The sequence below is a fragment of the Staurois parvus genome, unplaced genomic scaffold (genome assembly GCF_062004578.1).
Source record: "Staurois parvus isolate SC_StPar_1 unplaced genomic scaffold, SC_StPar_1.0 ptg000019l, whole genome shotgun sequence".
NCBI classification, from domain to species: domain Eukaryota; kingdom Metazoa; phylum Chordata; class Amphibia; order Anura; family Ranidae; genus Staurois; species Staurois parvus.
This window is the reverse complement of record NW_028317815.1, coordinates 12,173,866-12,195,406: the sequence shown is the minus strand read 5'-3', so window position 1 is coordinate 12,195,406 and position 21,541 is coordinate 12,173,866. Positions and strand designations below refer to the sequence as shown.

The 21,541-nt window shown below is 42.7% G+C and overlaps 1 protein-coding gene across 1 annotated transcript in view; it reads left to right on the top strand.

The window, feature by feature from the left end:
• Positions 1-19,175, top strand: part of GTSE1 (G2 and S-phase expressed 1) — a 30,184-nt gene extending 11,009 nt beyond the window's left edge. Inside the window, exons 5-12 of the mRNA XM_089684877.1 lie at positions 239-409; positions 2,420-2,558; positions 6,618-7,001; positions 7,071-7,143; positions 8,861-9,103; positions 12,920-13,082; positions 17,404-17,553; positions 18,367-19,175. Of these exons, the coding sequence (XP_089541003.1) occupies positions 239-409; positions 2,420-2,558; positions 6,618-7,001; positions 7,071-7,143; positions 8,861-9,103; positions 12,920-13,082; positions 17,404-17,553; positions 18,367-18,450 (1,407 nt within the window). The 3' untranslated portion in view covers positions 18,451-19,175. The remainder of the gene's footprint in view (positions 1-238; positions 410-2,419; positions 2,559-6,617; positions 7,002-7,070; positions 7,144-8,860; positions 9,104-12,919; positions 13,083-17,403; positions 17,554-18,366) is intronic.
• Positions 19,176-21,541: the final 2,366 nt, after the last annotated feature.

The following is a 21,541-nucleotide window of genomic DNA, read 5'->3' as shown; positions in this document are numbered from 1 at the left end:
TTAGCTGTGGCCAATTACCGCATCATGGTAAACAAAGAGACTTGGATGAAAGTCAAGGTGGTGGGTTTTGTTTTTTGGGGTTTTTTTTACCGTTCTGCTATACCACCAAAAGACAGCTCCATTTGTGTGGGGGAGTGTTGCATGATGAGCAATTGCCAACTTTTGGAATAAGGTTTTTCATAAAATGGAATGGCACATTGCTTTCTTTTTTATGACTTGCAGTTTCGTTTCTCTTTAGCCCAAAGCTGTTAAACTGAGTCCAGTGGCAAGGAAAAATCTGAGCAGCATGGGTTCTACAGAGGATTTGCTTTCTGGAAATTCTAGCATTGCATCTGATATCAGTGACTCGTCTTTCAATAACAGCTCTATAGGGCAGAACAAAAGGACTCTGACGCTTCCTAACAACAAGGTAATTTTGAAGCCATTCTTGTTTGTCCTTATCCATAACATCGTTGATTAATAGTGCATGCTGTGGTTTTCAAGGCACAGGAAAATACTGTGATCATTTTTAATGGTATTAGTTTGGGGCTGCACCAAATAGCGTGAAGGTTATGTGCTTTTAAGGCAAGTTAACTATTTAGAATGTGTAGCCAAAAGCAGAGGTGAGGGGAAATCTTTGCCCTCACCCTTGTTGGATCTCTGACAGAAAATATTAGGATAACTCGTCCCCCCTGCGCAATTACCCCCCCCCCCCCTTCAAGGGGTCACAGTTAAAGTTTATAATGGTATTTGATACTAGTAGGTGGTGGTGGTAGTCACCAGGATTAGATGTAGTATTTAGTACATCTGCTAGTAAAGGCAGTAAGTTACTACTTGTAGTAGTTACTAGTAAATGGTGGTGGTAGTAGTACCAGAGAGGATGAAAGTTTTTGGCGCACTCGAGAGAATGGAGTGGCTTCTGCGGTGTCTGTCACAATATATTACCCAAAATGAGGACCCACAAACTGGGGTGGGCATATGATTATAAATGGTAACGGTGCATAAATTGGTCCATATAAAAGAGAGCTTGATTGAGAGGCAGCCAGCTAGGATTGAGCTAGAAGGGACTCTGGGAGATAAGAGAATAGAGACGGTGCCATCTAAGTGCAGCAGTTTTGAAACCGTTATTTGCATATAGTTAACAACTCAGGATGGAGGGAAAAAGGCACTTGTCCTATGAAGTACATCTGCAATGGTCCGGAGTTTTGAATATCAATTCTCTGGTGTGAGGCCGATTGTCCTGGGTTGCGCTGGTGGCTCCCAGCATTTCCTGCAGTCATGGATACACCAGGAAGAAGGCCAACGTCCCTTCCGGTCAAATGGATTGCATGGTATGGCGTGCTTTTGGAGCATGCCTGCACCTCTCAAGGCCAGGAAAGGGGCCATCTTGGTGTGGGTATATATCGGGAAGGAACCGGAAGACAGGAATAATTCTAAAAATATATAAGCACATGAGGGAGTGGTGTCTCGAGGTGGATAGGTGTCTTGGATTCATAAGATGATACTGATTTTGAATTCTTTGTTTAGGCCCCCAGGGGTTAATGTGTCTAACTTGTGTACAGTGGTTATAAAGTCAACATACCCCTGTTGAAATGTCAGGTTTCTGTGATGTAAAAAAAAACAGACGAAATAATTTCAGAGCTTTTTCCACCACTAATGTAACCTATAAACGATACAACTAGTATTAGTAGTACCATAGTGGCTAAATGGTTAGCACTTCCGCCTGACAGTACTAGAGTCACTGGTTCGAATTTCAACCACGGCACCACCTGTCTGGAGTTTGCATGTTTTCCGTGTGCCTGCATGGGTTTCCTCTGGGTACTCCGGTTTCCGGTTACGAACTATTACTACTAGTAGTATTTTTATTTTATTTCAGGTACTTGTATAGCACTGTCAATTTACACAGATATATAGAGATAGAGAGAGATGTGTGTGTGTATGTATGTATATATGTATATGTATATATGTGTGTGTGTGTGTGTGTGTGTATATATATATGTATGTATGTGTGTGTGTATATATATACATATACACACACATACATATATGTGTGTGTGTGTGTGTGTGTGTGTGTGTGTGTGTGTGTATATATATATATAATAGAGATTTACACACTGTACATTCACATCAGTCCGTAACCTTCAGGTAGTAGTAGTTACTACCTAGTACTAGTATTTTTATTTATTTCAGGTACTTGTATAGCGCTGTCAATTTACATATATATAATGTGTGTGTTAGTAGTATTTTTATTTACTTCAGGTACTTGTATTGGTACCTATATAGCGCTGTCAATTTACAATAAACTAGTAATTACTACTAGTAGTAGAAATGAGACGATATTGTGTGTGTGTGTGTGTGTGTGTGTGTGTGTGTGTGATTGTTTACACTAATCCTTGTGATTTTTGGTTTTTTTTTTTTGTTTTGTTTTGTTTTTTTCCAGCTTCATTTAGGTAAAACACAGTTTAAAACCCCATCAGCTGCTCCGAGTCTCAGGAGGAATACTTCATCGTCTTCATCTTCCCATTCCAGTATAAACACTAGCTTGAATTCCAGTTCGTCTTCTCCGCCTGCTGCCAATGGTAAGCTAGAAATCTCTCTCATTCAGGGGTTCAACTGTAGGTTGTAATTGCTTCCCAGCCTCATGCTCCTGGTGTGGCCTGTGCAGCCCCTGAACATCTGGATAGGTGGGGCAGTCAGGGCAGCATGTAGAGGAACCAGCTTCCTCCACTTTCCTCCTTCAGCCAATGAATGCCTTCTTCTCCTTCTTCCTGCATGCATTCTGTGCCAGGCAGGAGTAAAGTGGAGGCCGTCTGTTCCTCTATATGCCACACCTCCTATCCTGGTCCTGCTGCAATGTCTGTGTGCAATATCCAGCTTGTTGTACCCCTGCCTTAGGAACTCCCACACCACCTCCCCACTTTGCTCTGCCATCTACAGATCGAACGCCACAGTGCCCATCACTGTGGGAGTGACCCCTGGAGGGAGGGGGACATGACTGGTAGTCCGGGAGAGCAGCCGACAGCAGCCACGGCCCACCTGGGACAGTGACAGCATGGCGGGGTTATGTTAATATTAACCCTGCCTCAATCCTCTGAGCCCGTCCTGCAGTCTTGCCCTGAGCCATATACGGTCAGTGGGAGGGGGGAAAAAGGTGTCAGGAGTGGTATTACTTGTAACTTCACCCCCTTTCACTTAGTCTGCTCTCCCCTCTTGTCCCCGAGCCTTACACCTGTCAGTGGGGAGGGTAAAGAGGACCTGTCATGAGGGAAAGGTATCCAGAGAAGGCTGAACTAAAAGCCCAGAAGAGCGGGGGAAGGGCCAAGGAGTCCATGAGGGGAAGTAACGTTTTAATTACGGTTTACAACCACCATCTGACTGACCTCCGGGGGTGGAGGGATGGGAAGGAACAGTGTATTGTATAGTATGTATGGAAAATAAAATTACACCCTGCGGGCCCCCCCCAATCTGACTGATCCTGGGGGTGTATTAATAAATAAGTTCATATGTGACCAGTGGTCGCAATTGGGACCCAGGCCCATGCTCCAGGGAGCCCATGCTGCGCCTCTACACTTGGATAAGAGGAGCGGTGGGGGGTTTCATATAGAGGAACCAATGCCCTCAATTTTCCTCCAACTGCTGAGTGCTTGCTTCTCCTCTCCCTCCCACAGGCATTCAACGGCTGCAGGAGGAAATTGGAGGGCGTTGGTTCCTCTATATGCCACCCCCAGGCCCTGGGATCAGGGCCATGGGTAGGGGCGCCCTTCATGGTCTTCAAAAAAAGGGGATTTGTGAAAAGAAATTCACAGAAAAAGCGGCTACATTATGAACAGAACGTGACACTCAGAAAAATTTCCAAAAATTATGCTTTATTACACATATATAAATATGACATATGGGCGTTCGCCCTGGTTTACCGTCACCTCAGTATGAGACAATACACACAGACCTAAAACCATATAAAATGACACCAAGACCGGTCTAAATGCATGTGCAACAGAAAAAATGACTGCAGGAGTCTAATGTCCCTGTAGCACAGACACATAGGTAAACACTTCCCAAAGGAGGTGTATCCAAAAATTATACCATAGGCATACCATAATATTGAATATAATAAATAGAACAATACCCTTATGGTGAATCCCAATCAGGGAATCCAAAAATTGTACTATGGATATAAATATCACATGTATGCAATGCAGCAAGCACTATATGCGTCAAAAGGAGAACAACAAGCCTCAGGCTCATATTAGATCAAATGACCCTGACAGTAACCTTGCCCAACATTACGCTAAATATCATGGAGGTAAACTGGACGGTACAAAAGTAAAAGGTTTCTATGCACTGCACTTCCCACAAAGGAGAGGTGATTTTGACAGAGAACTGCTTAAAAAGGAGAAATATTGGATATATAAACTTGATACACTGTACCCTAAGGGGTTAAATGTGGAATGTGACCTCCAAGTGTTTTTGGAAAAATAGGTTTATAGGACTATGTACCTGTTTATTGCCATGCGGTGGGCAATTTACGGCATTTTTTTGTCTTTATAAAGGGTTGGACTTTAGATTAAATAACCCCAAAATAAACCTATATATATTGGGAATATTAACAAAAGTATGGATGATCTTATGGTATGAGCCTCAATATAGCTCTAAAAAATGTAAAAGGATTGATTGTCTGGTTAATTGTCCCTTAGTACCTCCTTTTTTTGAATAATAACCACACCATAGGATGGTTGCCTGAGAATTGGGGTATTTTTGTTGTAATGACCCTTATGAGTACTCTCAGGTTATATTGCCATCTTGTGGTGTTTTTTGGTAATTTACATTATCTCCTAAAAAACCTGATTCAATGAATAGAATTGTTGATTCTCTGATTTATATCGCCATCTTCTGGTTAAAATGTGATAAAAGCGTTAATTGACTGGTATATTTAATTCATGATCTTTTGATCAATATATGCATTGTTAAAATTGCTAAGCCTCTCCCCTCTCTGTTGTCTCCAGCCGTCTGTCTTTTTAATTATATTCAACAAAGACCAGCAGCTGTGCTAAGTATTTAGCCCCCTTTTTTTTCTTCCATTAGGAACAATTGCAGGTTAGCTTTTTTGCATAAGTGGGTGGATCTTTACCCACTATAAATAGGAAATTGAAATGCAGTTGTTTCATTGGTCCTGACGAAGCTGAGTGAGATACGCCCATCGGCGAAACGCGTTGACGTCATACGTCAGATACGTCACTTCCGGTCATGCGCATTAGGTGGAACGCACGCTGACCCATAAGGAGGAAGCCATCTTCACATGCCATGAGGCAAGTGTGAGCAGCACAAGCGCCAAGAAGGGGCTGGAACCCGCGGTATATCGGCGGATGTCAGCGGTGGTTCCTAGGCCTCTGTGGCCGTGTATGGCAGTACCCATGAAGGACATCTCTTTCATTCCTAATACCCACAGCACAGGTGGTGAGTGGACTGTTACAGGACATTAGATATATGGTCCTCTGTGATCTATATGACCTATATATCTTATTGAGTGTAAACTCTGTCAGTGACTTCCCACATATTATTTGTCTCACTACAGGATGGGGACATCATGGTGCTTTGTATAGGATACAGGATATACCACATATATCTCAACAGGCAGAAGATCTTTTGGGATATGTCCTGTTTTTCCTACGAAAGGTGGTGTGTAGTCCACATATAGTGGTGAAGATACCATTTCAAGCAGAGTGCTGCTTTTTGCATCTTTTCTTCCACCCTGGGAACAAATGGGGCATATTTTCATTCAAGAGCTCTAGGATACAGCTGTTTATATTACAGATGAATGGGCCCCAACCACTTGTGCCGGCACAGGAATGTATTGCATCATATATTTGACATTTATGTCTCCCTCCATACAGGCCTGAGGCTTGTTGTTCTCCTTTTGACGCATATAGTGCTTGCTGCATTGCATACATGTGATATTTATATCCATAGTACAATTTTTGGATTCCCTGATTGGGATTCACCATAAGGGTATTGTTCTATTTATTATATTCAATATTATGGTATGCCTATGGTATAATTTTTGGATACACCTCCTTTGGGAAGTGTTTACCTATGTGTCTGTGCTACAGGGACATTAGACTCCTGCAGTCATTTTTTCTGTTGCACATGCATTTAGACCGGTCTTGGTGTCATTTTATATGGTTTTAGGTCTGTGTGTATTGTCTCATACTGAGGTGACGGTAAACCAGGGCGAACGCCCATATGTCATATTTATATATGTGTAATAAAGCATAATTTTTGGAAATTTTTCTGAGTGTCACGTTCTGTTCATAATGTAGCCGCTTTTTCTGTGAATTTCTTTTCACAAATCCCCTTTTTTTGAATGCCTCCTTTGGCTACTGAATGGAGACCAAATATTGGGTGACATGATAATTCATTTGACAACCTCTTAATAACTACCTTTAATACATGCGCCCTTCATGGTCACCTGCACCTGGGCCCTGAAGGTTCTAGTCACGCCACTGCTCTTGTTAAATATTGTGTGTACGTGTGGTTTTGTGCACATCTGTTTGGCTTACCCATGATTTCTACTATTTTCTCAGATGTTGCATGAATATATGGTGCGTTTTAAACATCCAACATTTCATTTGTCCTTTCAGCTAAACGAAATACATCTTTTAACACTTCCCTGAACATCTCAATAAACAGCTCAAGACTAAAGCCAAATACAAACAAACTTGCACTTGTGCGTCCCCTTGGTGGGATAGGATCTGCATTAAAGATGGCCAGCTCAGACTCAAACAACCGTCTAAGACCAAATGCAGTAGAAGCAAAAACGAATGGTAAAAAACCTGCATCAGTGTCTATGGCCCAGCCACAGACCCCAGCTGGCAAAGTTCACAGGCAGACTTCTGCACCTAATCTACATAGACTGCCTCCCCCTACTAAACCAGAAAGTGGAGTAAAAGCCTTATCCACAAAGCCGCAGGCAAGAATAATGCCTACCCCAACAAGCAGACTAAAGGCACCACAAAAGTCAGAGGGTAAGATTTAATATAATTACTGCAATATAACACATGCGCGGTATTAGAGCCTTCTATTGCTTCTTACAGGACTGTCACCTGATGGCACTGCAAGACGGTCTCTGAAGCCAACACGATTACTTTCCTGTGGGGAAATTGGAAGGTAATGTGAATAGCTATGTATTGAAGACTGATTTACAAGGAACTTCTGATTGGTGGCTCCCCCCCCCCCCCCTTTTACAAAGCTGTCCAGCAAAAGTGGTAGTTGGAAGGTTGAGACAAAATTTCAAGCAGAACTAAACTGAATCTTACCATAAACTGCTTTGAATAGTAAAAATGAGTTAAATAGCGTTTTCAAACTCCCCCATATATCCACATCTCCATGCTTTATTTGGCTGAGAAATCACTTTGAAAAACGCCCCCTAGCATTTTTGGTTGTTGCCATATTGAGTAGGGGCAGATGATTCATGTGACATTTACTTCCTAAAATCTATCTGCCCCTAGGCCAAGTACACAGGCAGGAGGGTATGCTTAGCTGAGAGAACCCTTCTGAAGATTCATGGAATGTATGACATTTTGCCTAGGCCTGGAAATCTGGATGTAACTGAAGAAATGTGTTTTTAACCCACAAAAAGTTTAAAACCAGTACATTTTATATACTTTCCTGCCTATTTACTTGTGCTAGCAGCAAAAGGATTAAAATTTATAAATGTTGATTAAGAGAGTTAAGTTCAGCTTTAAAGGAGAAGTTCACCTTTCCACAAAATTTTTTTTATTTTTTTGCAGGTAAAAATGTTAATTTATTTTGTTAGCCTGTAACGCATTGCACCAGCGATCAGCAGATTGCTGATGCCATGCAGGTCTCCTGCACGCTGTCAGTGTATCTGCTTGCTCATACATCCCATACGGCACCATGGTAGCTCATTGAGGACTGCAAGCTCACAGCCAGTAAAGCTGTCGGGACTTGGAGTCATTCATTCACAAAACACTGAATGATGCAGCCATGTGGAAGGAGCTCCACACGGCCGGTTTGTTTTTCAAATCCAACAGCTAGTACGGGGGCGGTGGGTGCAAGATCGAGAACATGTTATATCCCCACTGAGCACTGGCAATGACTGACCAGTCAAAAGAAGCCTTTTAGGGGTATAGACTTTATGGAACTTTTCTGGCACTCAGAAGCATATAAATGACTGACTCAGCCTGGCCTCTATCTCTGGCCGTGAGCTTCAACAGCCAGGCTATCAAAGCAAGCAGCCAAGAAACAGGATGGAAGAGTCGGCAAGTCTGGTAACAGCCAAAGACTATCCCCCAGAAGCAGAGTTACATCCACGTTCTTCTTGGCCAGTTTTGGGCCACAAGTATCACTGGCCAAGAAGAACTTGGATGTACTCTGCTTCAATGAAGCAGATGAGGAAGGATTTTTAGTGGAAGGAGACAATCAGTAGAATTGTCCAACCCCCCCACCCCCCCAGAATCATCACGACTCATATCCACCGTTGGCCACTGGATTGACAGACTGAGGCACAAATTTCTCCACCTTGTCGTTGGCTCTTGACACGAGGCGATCCATAACCTATGTCACATTTCCGGATGAAGTAACCACTGTCCACAGAGTCCAACTGTTGGTGGCTGAGAGTTCACTTGTCCATTTTCTACCCCCTGGAATGTGTAAAGCTGACTAGGACAAAAATGTGCTGTTTTGCCCAGTGCAGAATTGGGTCCATTTTTCCTTCTGAGTGGCTTAAAGTGGATCTTCACCCTTGGGAAGGTCTTCCATCTCGCGTGCGTGTGTGTGTGAATGAGTCCCAGAACTGCTTAACACTTACATTTTTCATATGCAGGTCCAATAAGCATTGGGGGGTGTGTGTTTTTCATTTCAGTGATACTGTACAAAGCACACCTATGGGAACTGCGAAAGGAATGCATATAAACTCCAGTTTAATAGGAAGATGTATATCAGCAACTCCAGGTTCAAAACCTACATCTGCTTTGCCTACACCAGTTGGTCGCAGAATATCTGGAATTGTAACAACTCCAAGGACTCTCCCAAGGGCTGTTCTGTCTCTGCGACCTACACCAGCCTTACAGGCATCTAGCAAGTCATCCAAGAAGTCACTTGTTGGGTAAGTGTATTTTTTGTTGCAATAAATAAGCCAAAACCCCTGTATTACATTGGTGCTTTTTATTACTAGTGCTGTTCATCTTAATTGGTACTTGGTTATATGCCTTTTATGTCTGAAGCTAGTTAGTTACTAAACCCAAAACATTAAAATCAGTCTTTATATGCAGTAAAGCATGCTTGTTATACTCACTGTGGAACCTAAGGGGTTAATCTTCTGCATTGTGTTAACAAAAAATGTAATCCTGTCTTCTCTGCTCCTCCTTTTTTACGGTCCCCAATCCATCTGCTGATGGAACAGAGCCTTGGGGCAAGCTGCACATGCTCAGTTTGGTGTATATTGCTAGGGAATTAAAACTTTTTTTTTTTTTAAATTGGGAAAGTGCATGGGATTAGCACAGGGCCAATCAGCGCTGTCCAGACAGAGGGTCAGGGGTCCTGCAGCCTCATAGGACTATCAGGGGAGAATAAAAACTCCACCTACAAGCTTTAACCAGTGCCCTGTTGGACACATGGCAGTCACAAGACTGCTCTAACTGCTGATGAGAAATGGTATTTGGCAGTTTTACTAAAATAATTGCATTTCCATGTTGTGTGTACAGTGGGAGACCAGATATAGTGAATGCAGGGGTCCTGGGTTTAACAACACTTCTAACCACCTGACATTTGTCACATAAATGTAAAAATCTCAGCTCTTTTGCTAGAAAGTGACTTAATACCCCCAAACATTTTAAGCATACTGTGGAGAATAACATTTTTGTTTTTTCTTGGCACATCTTTGTTTTAGTGGCTTTTCAATACAAATTTTTGGGGAAAAATACACTTTAATGAACATTAAACGCAATATAATACACACATTTTTAGTAAAAGCTGGTACGCTAAGTAAATAGTTGCCAAAACTTATGCTTTAAAAGTGCACACGCCCACGAAATGGCAACAAACTTCAGTACCAAAAAAAAATCCATAGGCAACACTTTAAAGCGGTAGTGAACCACAGCAGAAATGTATTTATTTTTTTTTTCCCCTACCGGATAAAGTCATAATGTGCTAGTATATCCCTCCCCTCCACCCAACCCCCCCCCATGGGTGTGTTTTGTTGTTTTTTTTTTTAGTTTTTTTTTGTTCTTTCTTTCCAGTTTCCTACTTTTTCTTCTATCCAATAACTGCTTCATAGTATTTTGGTATCACTTATTTTACAGGGTGATTTGATATTTATTATGCTTCTCAGATTATCTTTCTTAATTGAATTGGATATGAGAGCCTAATTTTTCCAAAGGTTTTGGTCATCTCTAGTGAAAGATGTTTTGCGCATCATTTTTCCTTTTCTACTGCTCTATATTGGGTTCATCATGAGGATATGTTTTTGGCACAGCTATTCATATGCTTTGTATAGATGCAATGTATTTCTGTATTACTTGCAAATACTTCATAATAAAGAGATTAAACATTATGTGCTAGTATGCATTGCATACTAGCGACCCCTTAATACAGTTCCTCATGTTGTGGTGACCCCCAACCATAAAATTATTTTCGTTGCTACTTCATAACTGTAATTTTGCAGTAGGAGGAATAGTGCCACGTCATTGGTGTCAGTGGGAGGAATAGTGCCCCATCATTGGTATCAGTGGGAGGAATAGTGCCCCGTCATCGGTGTCAGTGGGAGGAATAGTGCCCCGTCATTGGTGTCAGTGGGAGGAATAGTGCCCCTTCATTGGTGTCAGTGGGAGGAATAGAGCCCCATCATTGGTGTCAGTGGGAGGAATAGTGCCCCATCCTTGGTATCAGTGGGAGGAATAGTGCCCCATCATTGGTGTCAGTGGGAGGAATAGTGCCCCATCCTTGGTATCAGTGGGAGGAATAGTGCCCCATCCTTGGTATCAGTGGGAGGAATAGTGCCCCATCCTTGGTATCAGTGGGAGGAATAGTGCCCCATCCTTGGTATCAGTGGGAGGAATAGTGTCCCATCCTTGGTATCAGTGGGAGGAATAGTGTCCCATCCTTGGTATCAGTGGGAGGAATAGTGTCCCATCCTTGGTGTCAGTGGGAGGAATAGTGTCCCATCATTGGTGTCAGTGGGAGGAATAGTGCCCCATCATTGGTATCAGTGGGAGGAATAGTGTCCCATCAGTGGGAGCAATAGTGCCTCATCATTGGTGTCCGTAGGAGGAATAGTGCTCCATCATTGGTGTCAGTGGAAGGAATTGTGCTCCATCATTGGTATCAGTGGGAGGAATAGTGCCCCATCATTGGTGTCGGTGGGAGGAATAGTGCCCCATCATAGGTGTCAGTGGGAGGAGGAATAGTGCCCCATCATTGGTGTCAGTGGGGGGAGGAATAGTGCCCCATCATAGGTGTCAGTGGGGGGAGGAATAGTGCCCCATCATTGGTGTCAGTGGGGGGAGGAATAGTGCCCCATCCTTGGTGTCAGTGGGGGGAGGAATAGTGCCCCATCCTTGGTGTCAGTGGGGGGAGGAATAGTGCCCCATCCTTGGTGTCAGTGGGGGGAGGAATAGTGCCCCATCCTCGCTGTCAGTGGGGGGAGGAATAGTGCCCCATCCTCGGTGTCAGTGGGGGGAGGAATAGTGCCCCATCCTCGGTGTCAGTGGGGGGAGGAATAGTGCCCCATCCTCGGTGTCAGTGGGGGGAGGAATAGTGCCCCATCCTCGGTGTCAGTGGGGGGAGGAATAGTGCCCCATCCTCGGTGTCAGTGGGGGGAGGAATAGTGCCCCATCCTCGGTGTCAGTGGGGGGAGGAATAGTGCCCCATCCTCGGTGTCAGTGGGGGGAGGAATAGTGCCCCATCCTCGGTGTCAGTGGGGGGAGGAATAGTGCCCCATCCTCGGTGTCAGTGGGGGGAGGAATAGTGCCCCATCCTCGGTGTCAGTGGGGGGAGGAATAGTGCCCCATCCTCGGTGTCAGTGGGGGGAGGAATAGTGCCCCATCCTCGGTGTCAGTGGGGGGAGGAATAGTGCCCCATCCTCGGTGTCAGTGGGGGGAGGAATAGTGCCCCATCCTTGGTGTCAGTGGGGGGAGGAATAGTGCCCCATCCTTGGTGTCAGTGGGGGGAGGAATTGTGCCCCATCGTTGGTATTAGTGACATCAATGATGGGGCACTATTCCCACTGACACCAATGATACTTACCTTGCAGACCCCTGCTCCAGCCTGGGCTCGCTCCCTCCCTCTCCCATGGTACCGACACTTACCTGTCAGCTGTCTTCCTTCTCCGGCCGCTCTCCTCCTCTTCACTCGCTCGATCTTCGCGGTGCCGCTCGGCTCCTCCTCCTCTCCAAGCTCCACCTCCTTGCCAGTGATTGGCCGCCTGTGTGCCTCTCCTGAGCTACAGTTCCGGCGGCCAATCACAGGCGAGGATTGATCTCGAGGTGTGTCCAGATGACAGGGGCGGCATGTCATCCCGCCCACACCTGGAGGCGGCGGCGGCGGTGAGGAGCGGTGTCTCGGTTCCTAAGACCATCGCGACCCCCAGGTTGAGAACCGCTGCATTAAGGAGTTTAAAAAAAAAAAAAAAAAACCTGGACTTCAGGACCACTGTAAATGCACTTTGATATTGGTGTAACTTTTTATACTTATTACTTATGAAACATTTGAAGAAACTCAGTTGGAGAAAATACCTATAATCCAAGAACTTTCTAGTGCATATTCTAGATTTAAATACATAAAACATACTATGGATGTGTAAGCAAAAGCTGTTCCTAATACAGTATATGCAGTTCTTTTTCATCTTAACATGTCATTGGCTGAAGCCGTGTTTTTGTATAAATGTTTTCATCTTGTGATAAAATGTTTTGCTAACATCTTCTAGGTCTGCTGAGTGTGAGCAAACAAAACCCAAGCTCTCTTGCAGCCCAAGTTCTCCTACTGAAGACCATACTATTACTGCAGAAATCTGCTGTTCCTTAAACTTCTCTCCTGAGAATAAACCATTGTTAGAGCAACAAGCAGTGGCACTCCCACAGCACACTGAGGTAATGTATTTTCAGGTACTGCTATAGTTTATTGCTATGGTATACAATGTCTTTTTGGCCACCTTTCAGTGGTCAGAATAAACAGATTTTGGAATGTATATTCGAGGTGTGACTATGTAATTCTCAGAATGCCCCTGCTGTAGCACTATGGCGGTAAGTCAGTCATTCGCACTCAAGTGTGTTCTGACATCTTGCACTTAAATATGCACTTGCACTTAAATATAAACATCTTGCACTTAAGGACTTGCACTTGCCTGGGACATAGACCAGTTGACTCAATTTTTAAAGAAGTAGTAGGAGTAGTTGTAGTGATAGGAATCTGGAGCAGCGAGCTGTCATCAAATTATGGGTGAAATTGACAAAAGTGGAAGTAAAATGTTTAGCACTGTTACGACAGGCATATGATGAACATTCCATGAAGAAATCCTTGTTTTTGAATGGCATGGTAGTTTTAGGAGGAGCGGTAAAGAGGTCTGATGACACAAGAATCTGCAAGCCATTCACAACTCTTCCCTGAGCTACATCACCAAACTTGTCTCCAAATACCATCCAAACCGTCCTCTCTGCTCCTCTCAAGACCTCCTGCTCTCAAGCTCGCTTCCCACACAGGGCTCCCTGAATGCTATGAAACTGGCTGCTGCCGATGTTGTAGAAACTAATAACTCATCACTGGCCCCATTCAACTGCCTGCAGGGAGATTCCTTGGCTGACAATTGAAAGTAAACAAAGAGGTGAAGATGCTACGGGTGTCATTACTTTCAGAATGGCAATGGTTATAATTGGACAATCGGGTCACCAGCATCCCTGCTGCTTTGAATGTAGTTGTCAGCCAGGGAGTCTTCCATGACTCATCCATTGCTATTGACTGCAGTGTCATAGCTAGCAAGGGGCTGAACATGCACTGAAGGCAGGGTGTCTCTCGGTAGGGATGCTCCAGCCTCAGTGCCACCCTCACAATGTGATATATCCATGTACCTGTACCCAAAAAGTGCATGAATTTGTTGCCTGCGCCAACATTTGTTGTGCAGGGGAACAAAGAAATCAAGTGTCTGAAATGATTTACACATTCCACGGAATTAGTTTCCCTTCATTAACATGCAATGTGTCGGCCAAACTTGAATATCTGATTAAATCAGCCAGCACTGTACAGACTGGGTTAATTATGGTAGACTCCCCAGCCCCATCCTTAACTACTTGCCCTCCTGAGGATTTACCCCCCCCCCTTCCTGACCAGGCCTCTTTTTTGCTATTCTGTGTTGCGCTATTTCAACTGGTAGTTGCGCGTTCATGCAATGCTGTACCAAAACTAAATTTACGTCCTTTTTTTTTTTTTTTTTTTTTTTTTTTTTTTTCATGCTATGAACAAAGACTGAATATTTTTGAGAAATATTTTCTCATTTGTCATAAAAAAAAAATATCCAAAAGACTAATTTCACCATAAATTTAGGCCAGAAAAAGCTCAGTGTATATTGCTTTATAGATGCTATAACTTTCACACAAACTATGGTATAGATAATGGCATTTACACAGCTTTTACTTTCTGACTGCCTATCACATTTCTTGAGATGCTAAAATACCAAGACAGTACAAACACCCCCAAATTACTTTTTTGGAAAGTAGACACCCTAAGCTATCTGCTGAGCGGCATATTGAGTCCATGGAAGATTTTTATTTTTTCCACAAGTTTTTGGAAAATGACAAACATTTTATTTAAATTTTTTTACAGTTTTCACTTAAATGATATATTGCTCACACAAGTCCTGGTTATATGTGGAATTATACCCCAAAATACATTTTGCTACTTCTGCCATGTATGGGGATACCACATGTGAGACTTTTGGGAGCCTAGCCACATACCGGAGCCTGAAATCCAATGACCACATTTTTGTGTTTTTTTTGTTTGTTTTTTTTTGTTGTTTTTTTTGTTTTTGGGGGGGGGGGTTTGGCATTTTTCAAAACTTGTGGTAAAATTCTTCTTTTGACTCAACTTACCTCTCAGCAAATAGCTTGGGGTGTCTACTTTCTAAAAAGGGGTTGTTTTTTGGGGGGGGTGGGGGCATTTTATGCCCAGCATTAGATGTTTATGCCACACATTCACTCTTCTAAACACCTGAAGACCAAGCCTTTCCTGACACTTTGTTCACATGAAAAAAAATCTGTATTGTTTGCTAGGAATTGACTTTGAACCCCCAAACATTATATATTTTTTAAAGCAGACACCCTGGTGTATAAAGTGGTGGGTGCTGCAATTGTTTTATGTCACATAGTACTTGCACAGTGATTTTTCAAACGCAAATTTGTTGAAAAAAAAATCACAGGGAGTGCAAATATCCCCTATAACTTCAATGGGCATTGTCATATATCAGATGTTTTCCCAATTTACAAATGGCGCGGTTTAGATCCTGCAAAACTGAAGTGAGGAAATGTTCGTCGCTTCCGATTTCTTAGGCTATAGAGATGATTGCCACCAATCCAGTCTCCAATCAGCTCTGTGGTCAGCTGGCAGAAACACTGGCTGCCTTCTCAGGTTCCCCTGATCGCTCGGGACTACCCGAGAAGGCTGTGGAAGGCAGCGGGGAAGGGGGGCATCTTCTCCCGCTGCTTGTAAAAGCAATCTTGCAGCTAGGATGCCACTAGGATTGCTTTTACATGAAAGCTGATCGTCAGCTGAAAAAAATGATACCAGAATGATTCCTGCAGGCATCATCCTGGTATAACCAAAGTTCAGTGATGTACCAGTATGTTGCTGGTCTTTGTTATCTGTACATGCTATGTTCTTTCATTTTTCAAAAAAGAAATTTCTGCCATAAAGCGTGTGGTATGCCCACCATTAAAATATACCACCCTGCATCCACCCACTTCTAATGGTGGGCACACATGAAATGTTCCAAACAAATATTAAATCTATATGCCGCAGCATAGCGGCCATCCACCCACTGGCCATCCCAGGCCCCCATGCTACTTTTGTGTGTGTGTGTTCAAAATAATAGCAGTCAGACATCACTAACCTGATCAATCACTGTTTTTGGTAGAAATGATATTTTTCTACATGGCAAATAATTTAGTAGCAGGTGTAGTAGAGTCATAGAAATCCAACAGTCATGACATGCATGCTGCTGATTCTGTGTAATTGAATCACTAATTGAAAGGGGCATGTTCAAAATAATAGCAGTGTGGAGTTCTATTAGTGAGGTCATTCATTCTTTTGCCCTTATTTAAGGAAGGAAGGCAGCAAATGTTGTACATGCTGGTTACAGTGCATTTCTCTCTGAAATTCTGAGGAAAATGGGTCGTTCCAGACATTGTTCAGAAGAACCGCGTACCTTGATTAAAAAGCTGATTGGAGAGGGAAAAACACATATAAAGAAGTGCAGAAAATGATAGGCTGCTCAGCTAAAATGATCGCAAATGCTTTAAAATGGCAACCAAAACCTGAAAGACATGGAAGAAAGCGAAAAACTACCATTCGAATGGATAAAAGAATAGCCAAAATGGCAAGGACTCAGCCAACAATCAGCTCCAGGAAGATCAAAGAAGGTCTAAAGTTACCTGTGAGTACTGTTACAATTAGAAGACGCCTATGTGAAGCCAAGCTATCTGCAAGAAGCCCCCGCAAAGTCCCACTGTTGAAAAAAACGTGCTGAAGAGGTTACAATTTGCCAAAGAGCACATTGACTGGCCTAAAGAGAAATGGCGCAACATGGCAGTTTCCATGTTGGTTCGTTCCTTCATTCAACTTTGATTCCTTCAGATACCCTTTGTAGTATGATCTCTAAATCCTCTTAAAGTAGGGTGTTTGTTTTTTTTTTGTTTACCTTCATGCATAGAATGCATGAAGATAAAAACCTTCAGCCTTCACACCTGTGTGCAGCAGTGCCCCCAGTCCTCTCAATACTTACCTGAGCCTCATAGCGGTCCATCAATGTGAACAGCCTCACCTGTCCTGGGTCCCTGCCACCTCACTGGCTGAGACCGCAAGCGGCAGTCATTGGCTCCCACTGCTGTCAATCACAGCCAGTCAGCCAATGCGAAGAGAGGGTGGGGTCAAGCAGCCGGTGCCCCCATAGCAAGCTGCTTGCTGTGGGAGCACCTGACAGGAGCGAGGGGCCAGGAGAGCCTGTGGGGAACCCGAGAAGAGGAGGAATCCAGGAAAAACCAATGCACACAGTAGGTAAGTATAGCATGTTTTTTTTTTTTTTCCCCCCAAAAAAAATTAAGCTATAGAATCTCTAAGAATTCCCAAATTCCTGTGTTCCTCAATGGATGGTAAAGAAACTAAGATTACGTAATTGGAACATTTAGTTTATATTTCTTTTAATAGGTGTTAATTAATATTGGGGTGGAAAAAGCAAATACTAAAACAAGGAAGCACACATCAATTGAAAATGACTGTCAACCTCTAATTGATCTTTCAAATACCCCTGAACTGAACAAGCAACATGTCCAGCTGAAACCAACAAATGTTACTCAGGTAAGTTGTATTGTTTTTGTTAGAAATACCCTGAATGATATACAGTGTTTGGAGAAGAGGTTTTTTTTTTTGTATATTTTATCTAGTGACCATTGCATTGCCAGGGGGATATGTTATAACTTGCCATACAATTTGAAAGGAAGCCTTGACATGCATACAAGGGCCCAAACAAATGTGCCCAAGGCTTGTCTTATCTCCCTGCACAGCTATTTATCAAATGCTTTTTTTATTTGTAACTTGGTTTCATGGGAGCACCCATACATTTTTATGTATAAGTCCAAGTATTGTCAATCATGCTGATAGATGGATGTATATGGTACTAAAGGCAAAATAAAAACACATGAACCAGTCTGTCATGAGCATTAACAAAGCAGTCTTTTGAGCGGAGTCCCTCAGGAACTTGGCTTTTTTTACATGTTGATCCTGCTGTTCTTTTTTTAATTTCCTTATCAAACCAAGCTGAGCAGCAAAATTGGAGTTAGAGTTTTGAGGAAAAAATTGAACACTGATAGGATTGCTTACAATGGTCAGCTTTTATTCATTTTTAGTTAACCTTTCCCAAAAAGGAAGGGGGGGGGGTGTTGTTTCTGTGTTAAAAAGGTGTTTTCTGCACTTTTTGCTTTTGTTTTAGTAAGAGGCATCAATTCCGTGGAAAGTGCAGAGTGCTCTGTCTTAACAGAGTGTTTATAAAGTTGAGACCTTTTTAGAATGCCATTGATTCACTGAATATTTTTTTAAGTCAGACAGATTGACAATTTTGTATGGTGTTTTTTATATCTTCAATTTATTTATTTTTTTATCTCACCCTTTCAGTTAATTGACTTGAGCTCTCCTCTTATAAAGCTGAGTCCTACAGCCAACAAAGAGAACATGGACTCCCCCCTCCTGATGTTTTGAATCTTGAAATATGACTTGAGAATTGTGGACCATTTCTCCAGAAGAGTTTATTTCAAGTAATGCGGATCTGTACAAAGCAATCTACAAAAAATGTACGCAATATGTAAATACCTTTTTTCTTAAACAATAAACATGGAGTCTGAACCTTTTGTGGTACTGACAGGTGATCCAAGGAGCAGTAGAACTGTAAAGGTTGCATAGATTCTCTTCTAAAATAAGCTTGTCTGTTTTTAATGCTCCTGGCAGTGTTCAGAGCTGTCCACATGCCCTGCTATATATTCCTACAGGGCTACAATGAGGAATGTTGAAGCTCACATGTAGTAGGAGCTCAGTTTGGGGTTTGTAGTGCGCTTTTGGGGACATCCTAAAGCAATCTGTAGATATTGCTAGCCTATTAAATACATTACTGGTATGGGTTTACGTTGGCCTGTGATTTAATATAAATGACATCCATTCAGTGCTGGATGTTTTGGTCCTATCATTCATAATCTACAACCTGCCTGTCAGTGTTATGTTTGTCTGTATTAACTAACATAGCCATCTGGAAATGATGCTTAAATGTTTTGTTGTCCCCTTTTTCATAAGGTACATTGAATGTTATGTGTAAGTAAATGTCAAAGGAGCTCTATAAAAAAAATATTGATCAAACGATCAGTATTTAATTTTATGTTGTACACTTTCACTTTAAATTTAACTGTGTATAATTAAAAAATTAAAATATTTAAGTTTTTTTTTTTTTTTTTTTTGTTTTATTTGTTTAATCCTCTTGTCAACAAAGTTTGTAAATATCAGAAATATCAGTTTAAAATTGTTCTAAGCCCAATCAGACAGCCAGGTGGGGTGGGTGATGACACTCAGTTCAAGGTATACATTGGTATCCTCTATTGGTATCTGCTGAGGTCATGAGGCTAATTCTTAGATGTAACATTTTTTTAGCTTTTTTTGTTTTTGCTTAGAACCAGCAAACATTCTTTTCAAGCCGAGACCCTGGTGAATAAATTGTTGGGTGTTGCAATATTTATTTTTGTCACAAGATTTGTGCAGCAGTTTTTCAAACACAAATTTTTTTTTTTGAAAAATACATTTTAATTTTAGTGACCACAAATATTTATTTTTTTTGTAAAATAAGATGTTACACCAAGTAAATTCCAAACATATCTTGCTTTAAAATTGTGAATATCTGTGGAATGATGACAAACTACCATACATTAAATTATCCATAGGCAATACATTAAAGACTTTACAGGTTACCAGTTGAGTCACACAGGCGGTCTGGCCCTAGAATTATTACTTCTGCTCTGATGTTCGCAGTGATACCTCACGTGTGTAATCTCTTTAAAATGTGTGACTGTCATTAAGGTAAACCAGCTGTATAGGTATTGATTACTACTTGTCAAGCTGTTGTCTATAAATACCCAGAGGGTTCACTCTGGAATATGGGAGGGTGTTTTAAAACATCAGTCCATTTGCTTGGCTCATGAGTGCTCCCTAGGTCATGCAGTGGTTCGCTCCTGATCGTTGTGTCCTTTTGGACCAATCACAAATGTAAACAAAGGCTGCATGTGGCATTCATTGCTCAGTTTCCTCACACAGATTGGCTGGCTGTGAGAGGAAACACTGTTTCGTACTTTGAGTGAATCAGTGAGTTTTTTTTTTTTTTTGTTTACGTGTCACCAAAGCCAGCTACAGGCTACATACCAGTGCAGCAGCCACCGTGTCTATGATCGCTAGCTACACCACTGTTCTTCACTGTTGCTACAGCAGTGTCATTAGACCAGTGCAGCCAGCAACAGTGTGTGTACTAGCCACACCAGTCAGTGTCTGATTGCTAGACCAGTGTTACCAGACCAGTGCAGCCAGCATCCCTGGTCATGTTCAAACCAATGTCAGCGTTACGTGGTCAGTGTAGGAGTGCAACAGTGTTCTTTATCTCCGCCACACTAGTGTCATTGATGCCAGACCAGTGTACCTAATTGCTAGCCACACCATTGTCACCAGACTACTGTATGTCAGCAAGCGTATGTCAGCACTTCTGATGACCCCTGGCAGCCATCTTGGTAGGACTGTATAAATTGGGTTCCTGCGCCATGTGGGGCACCTAAAACAAGCGAGTAGGTGAGGGTCAGAGACTCTGTTCATTTTTTGGGAGAGTATCAAAGCAGGTATAGGGCTGGAATAAATCTGGTTGTTCAGCAGGCGTTCTAGTATCTGCATCTTGTCAGCTGCATGGTGTCACAGCCGTGCATCACTAACTGCCAGGGCTGTTGATAGAAACCATATGACCCCATACAGCCAACCTGATAGGGCCCTCCTTTTTTTTAAAAAAAAAAAAAAACCCACCAGTTTACTAGGCTTCAGTTATGAATGAACACAGTGAGTGATTAGTACCGAGGTGGGTGCACCCAGGGGGGGCCTGGGCAGCAGGGGCTATGGTGCACAAGGAGGGTGCTGTGTGTGGTGGGGGCCAATTGCTAGAACTGATCTCCTGTATGGCTCTCTGCAGCAGCTGAAAGCTGGAGGGAGAGGAGAGGAGAAGAAGCCAGCTTTCAGTTGCTGCAGAGAGCCATACAGGAGATCTGTTCCAGTAATTGCTCCCTGCTGTGTCAATCCAACCACATCCAATTCACCCTGCTAGCCTGGGCCCCGTATGGAAGGACTGGTGCTACACACTTATCCACAGCCCTGCTATCTGCCACCAAAACAGGCAGAAGCCATCATCCGGTAACATCTAGGTCTATTGCACTGCTGCAATACTGTACCACTGCTGAGTAATTTGCTGCTGCAACACTGTGCCTTACAGAGTGTCTTACATTTGCAATATTGAGCCATTAATAACTTCTACTGTTTCAGTCTAGCACACATGGGGTATTTATCAACCAGTTGATACTACCTCCTGTTTACTGTTACAATCTAAAAGAACTTGTACAACATTGCAGATTTTTTTGTGTATGCTTTCCTCCCAATTCAGGTATCTTGACCCCTGCTAGGTGCGAACTAGCTTCAGGTACCAGTACACCCACTGCCAAAAATGTACAAAAGTGAGGAGGCCTTGCAAATTCTGAGTATGACTGATGAGAGTAGTGGGGAGGAG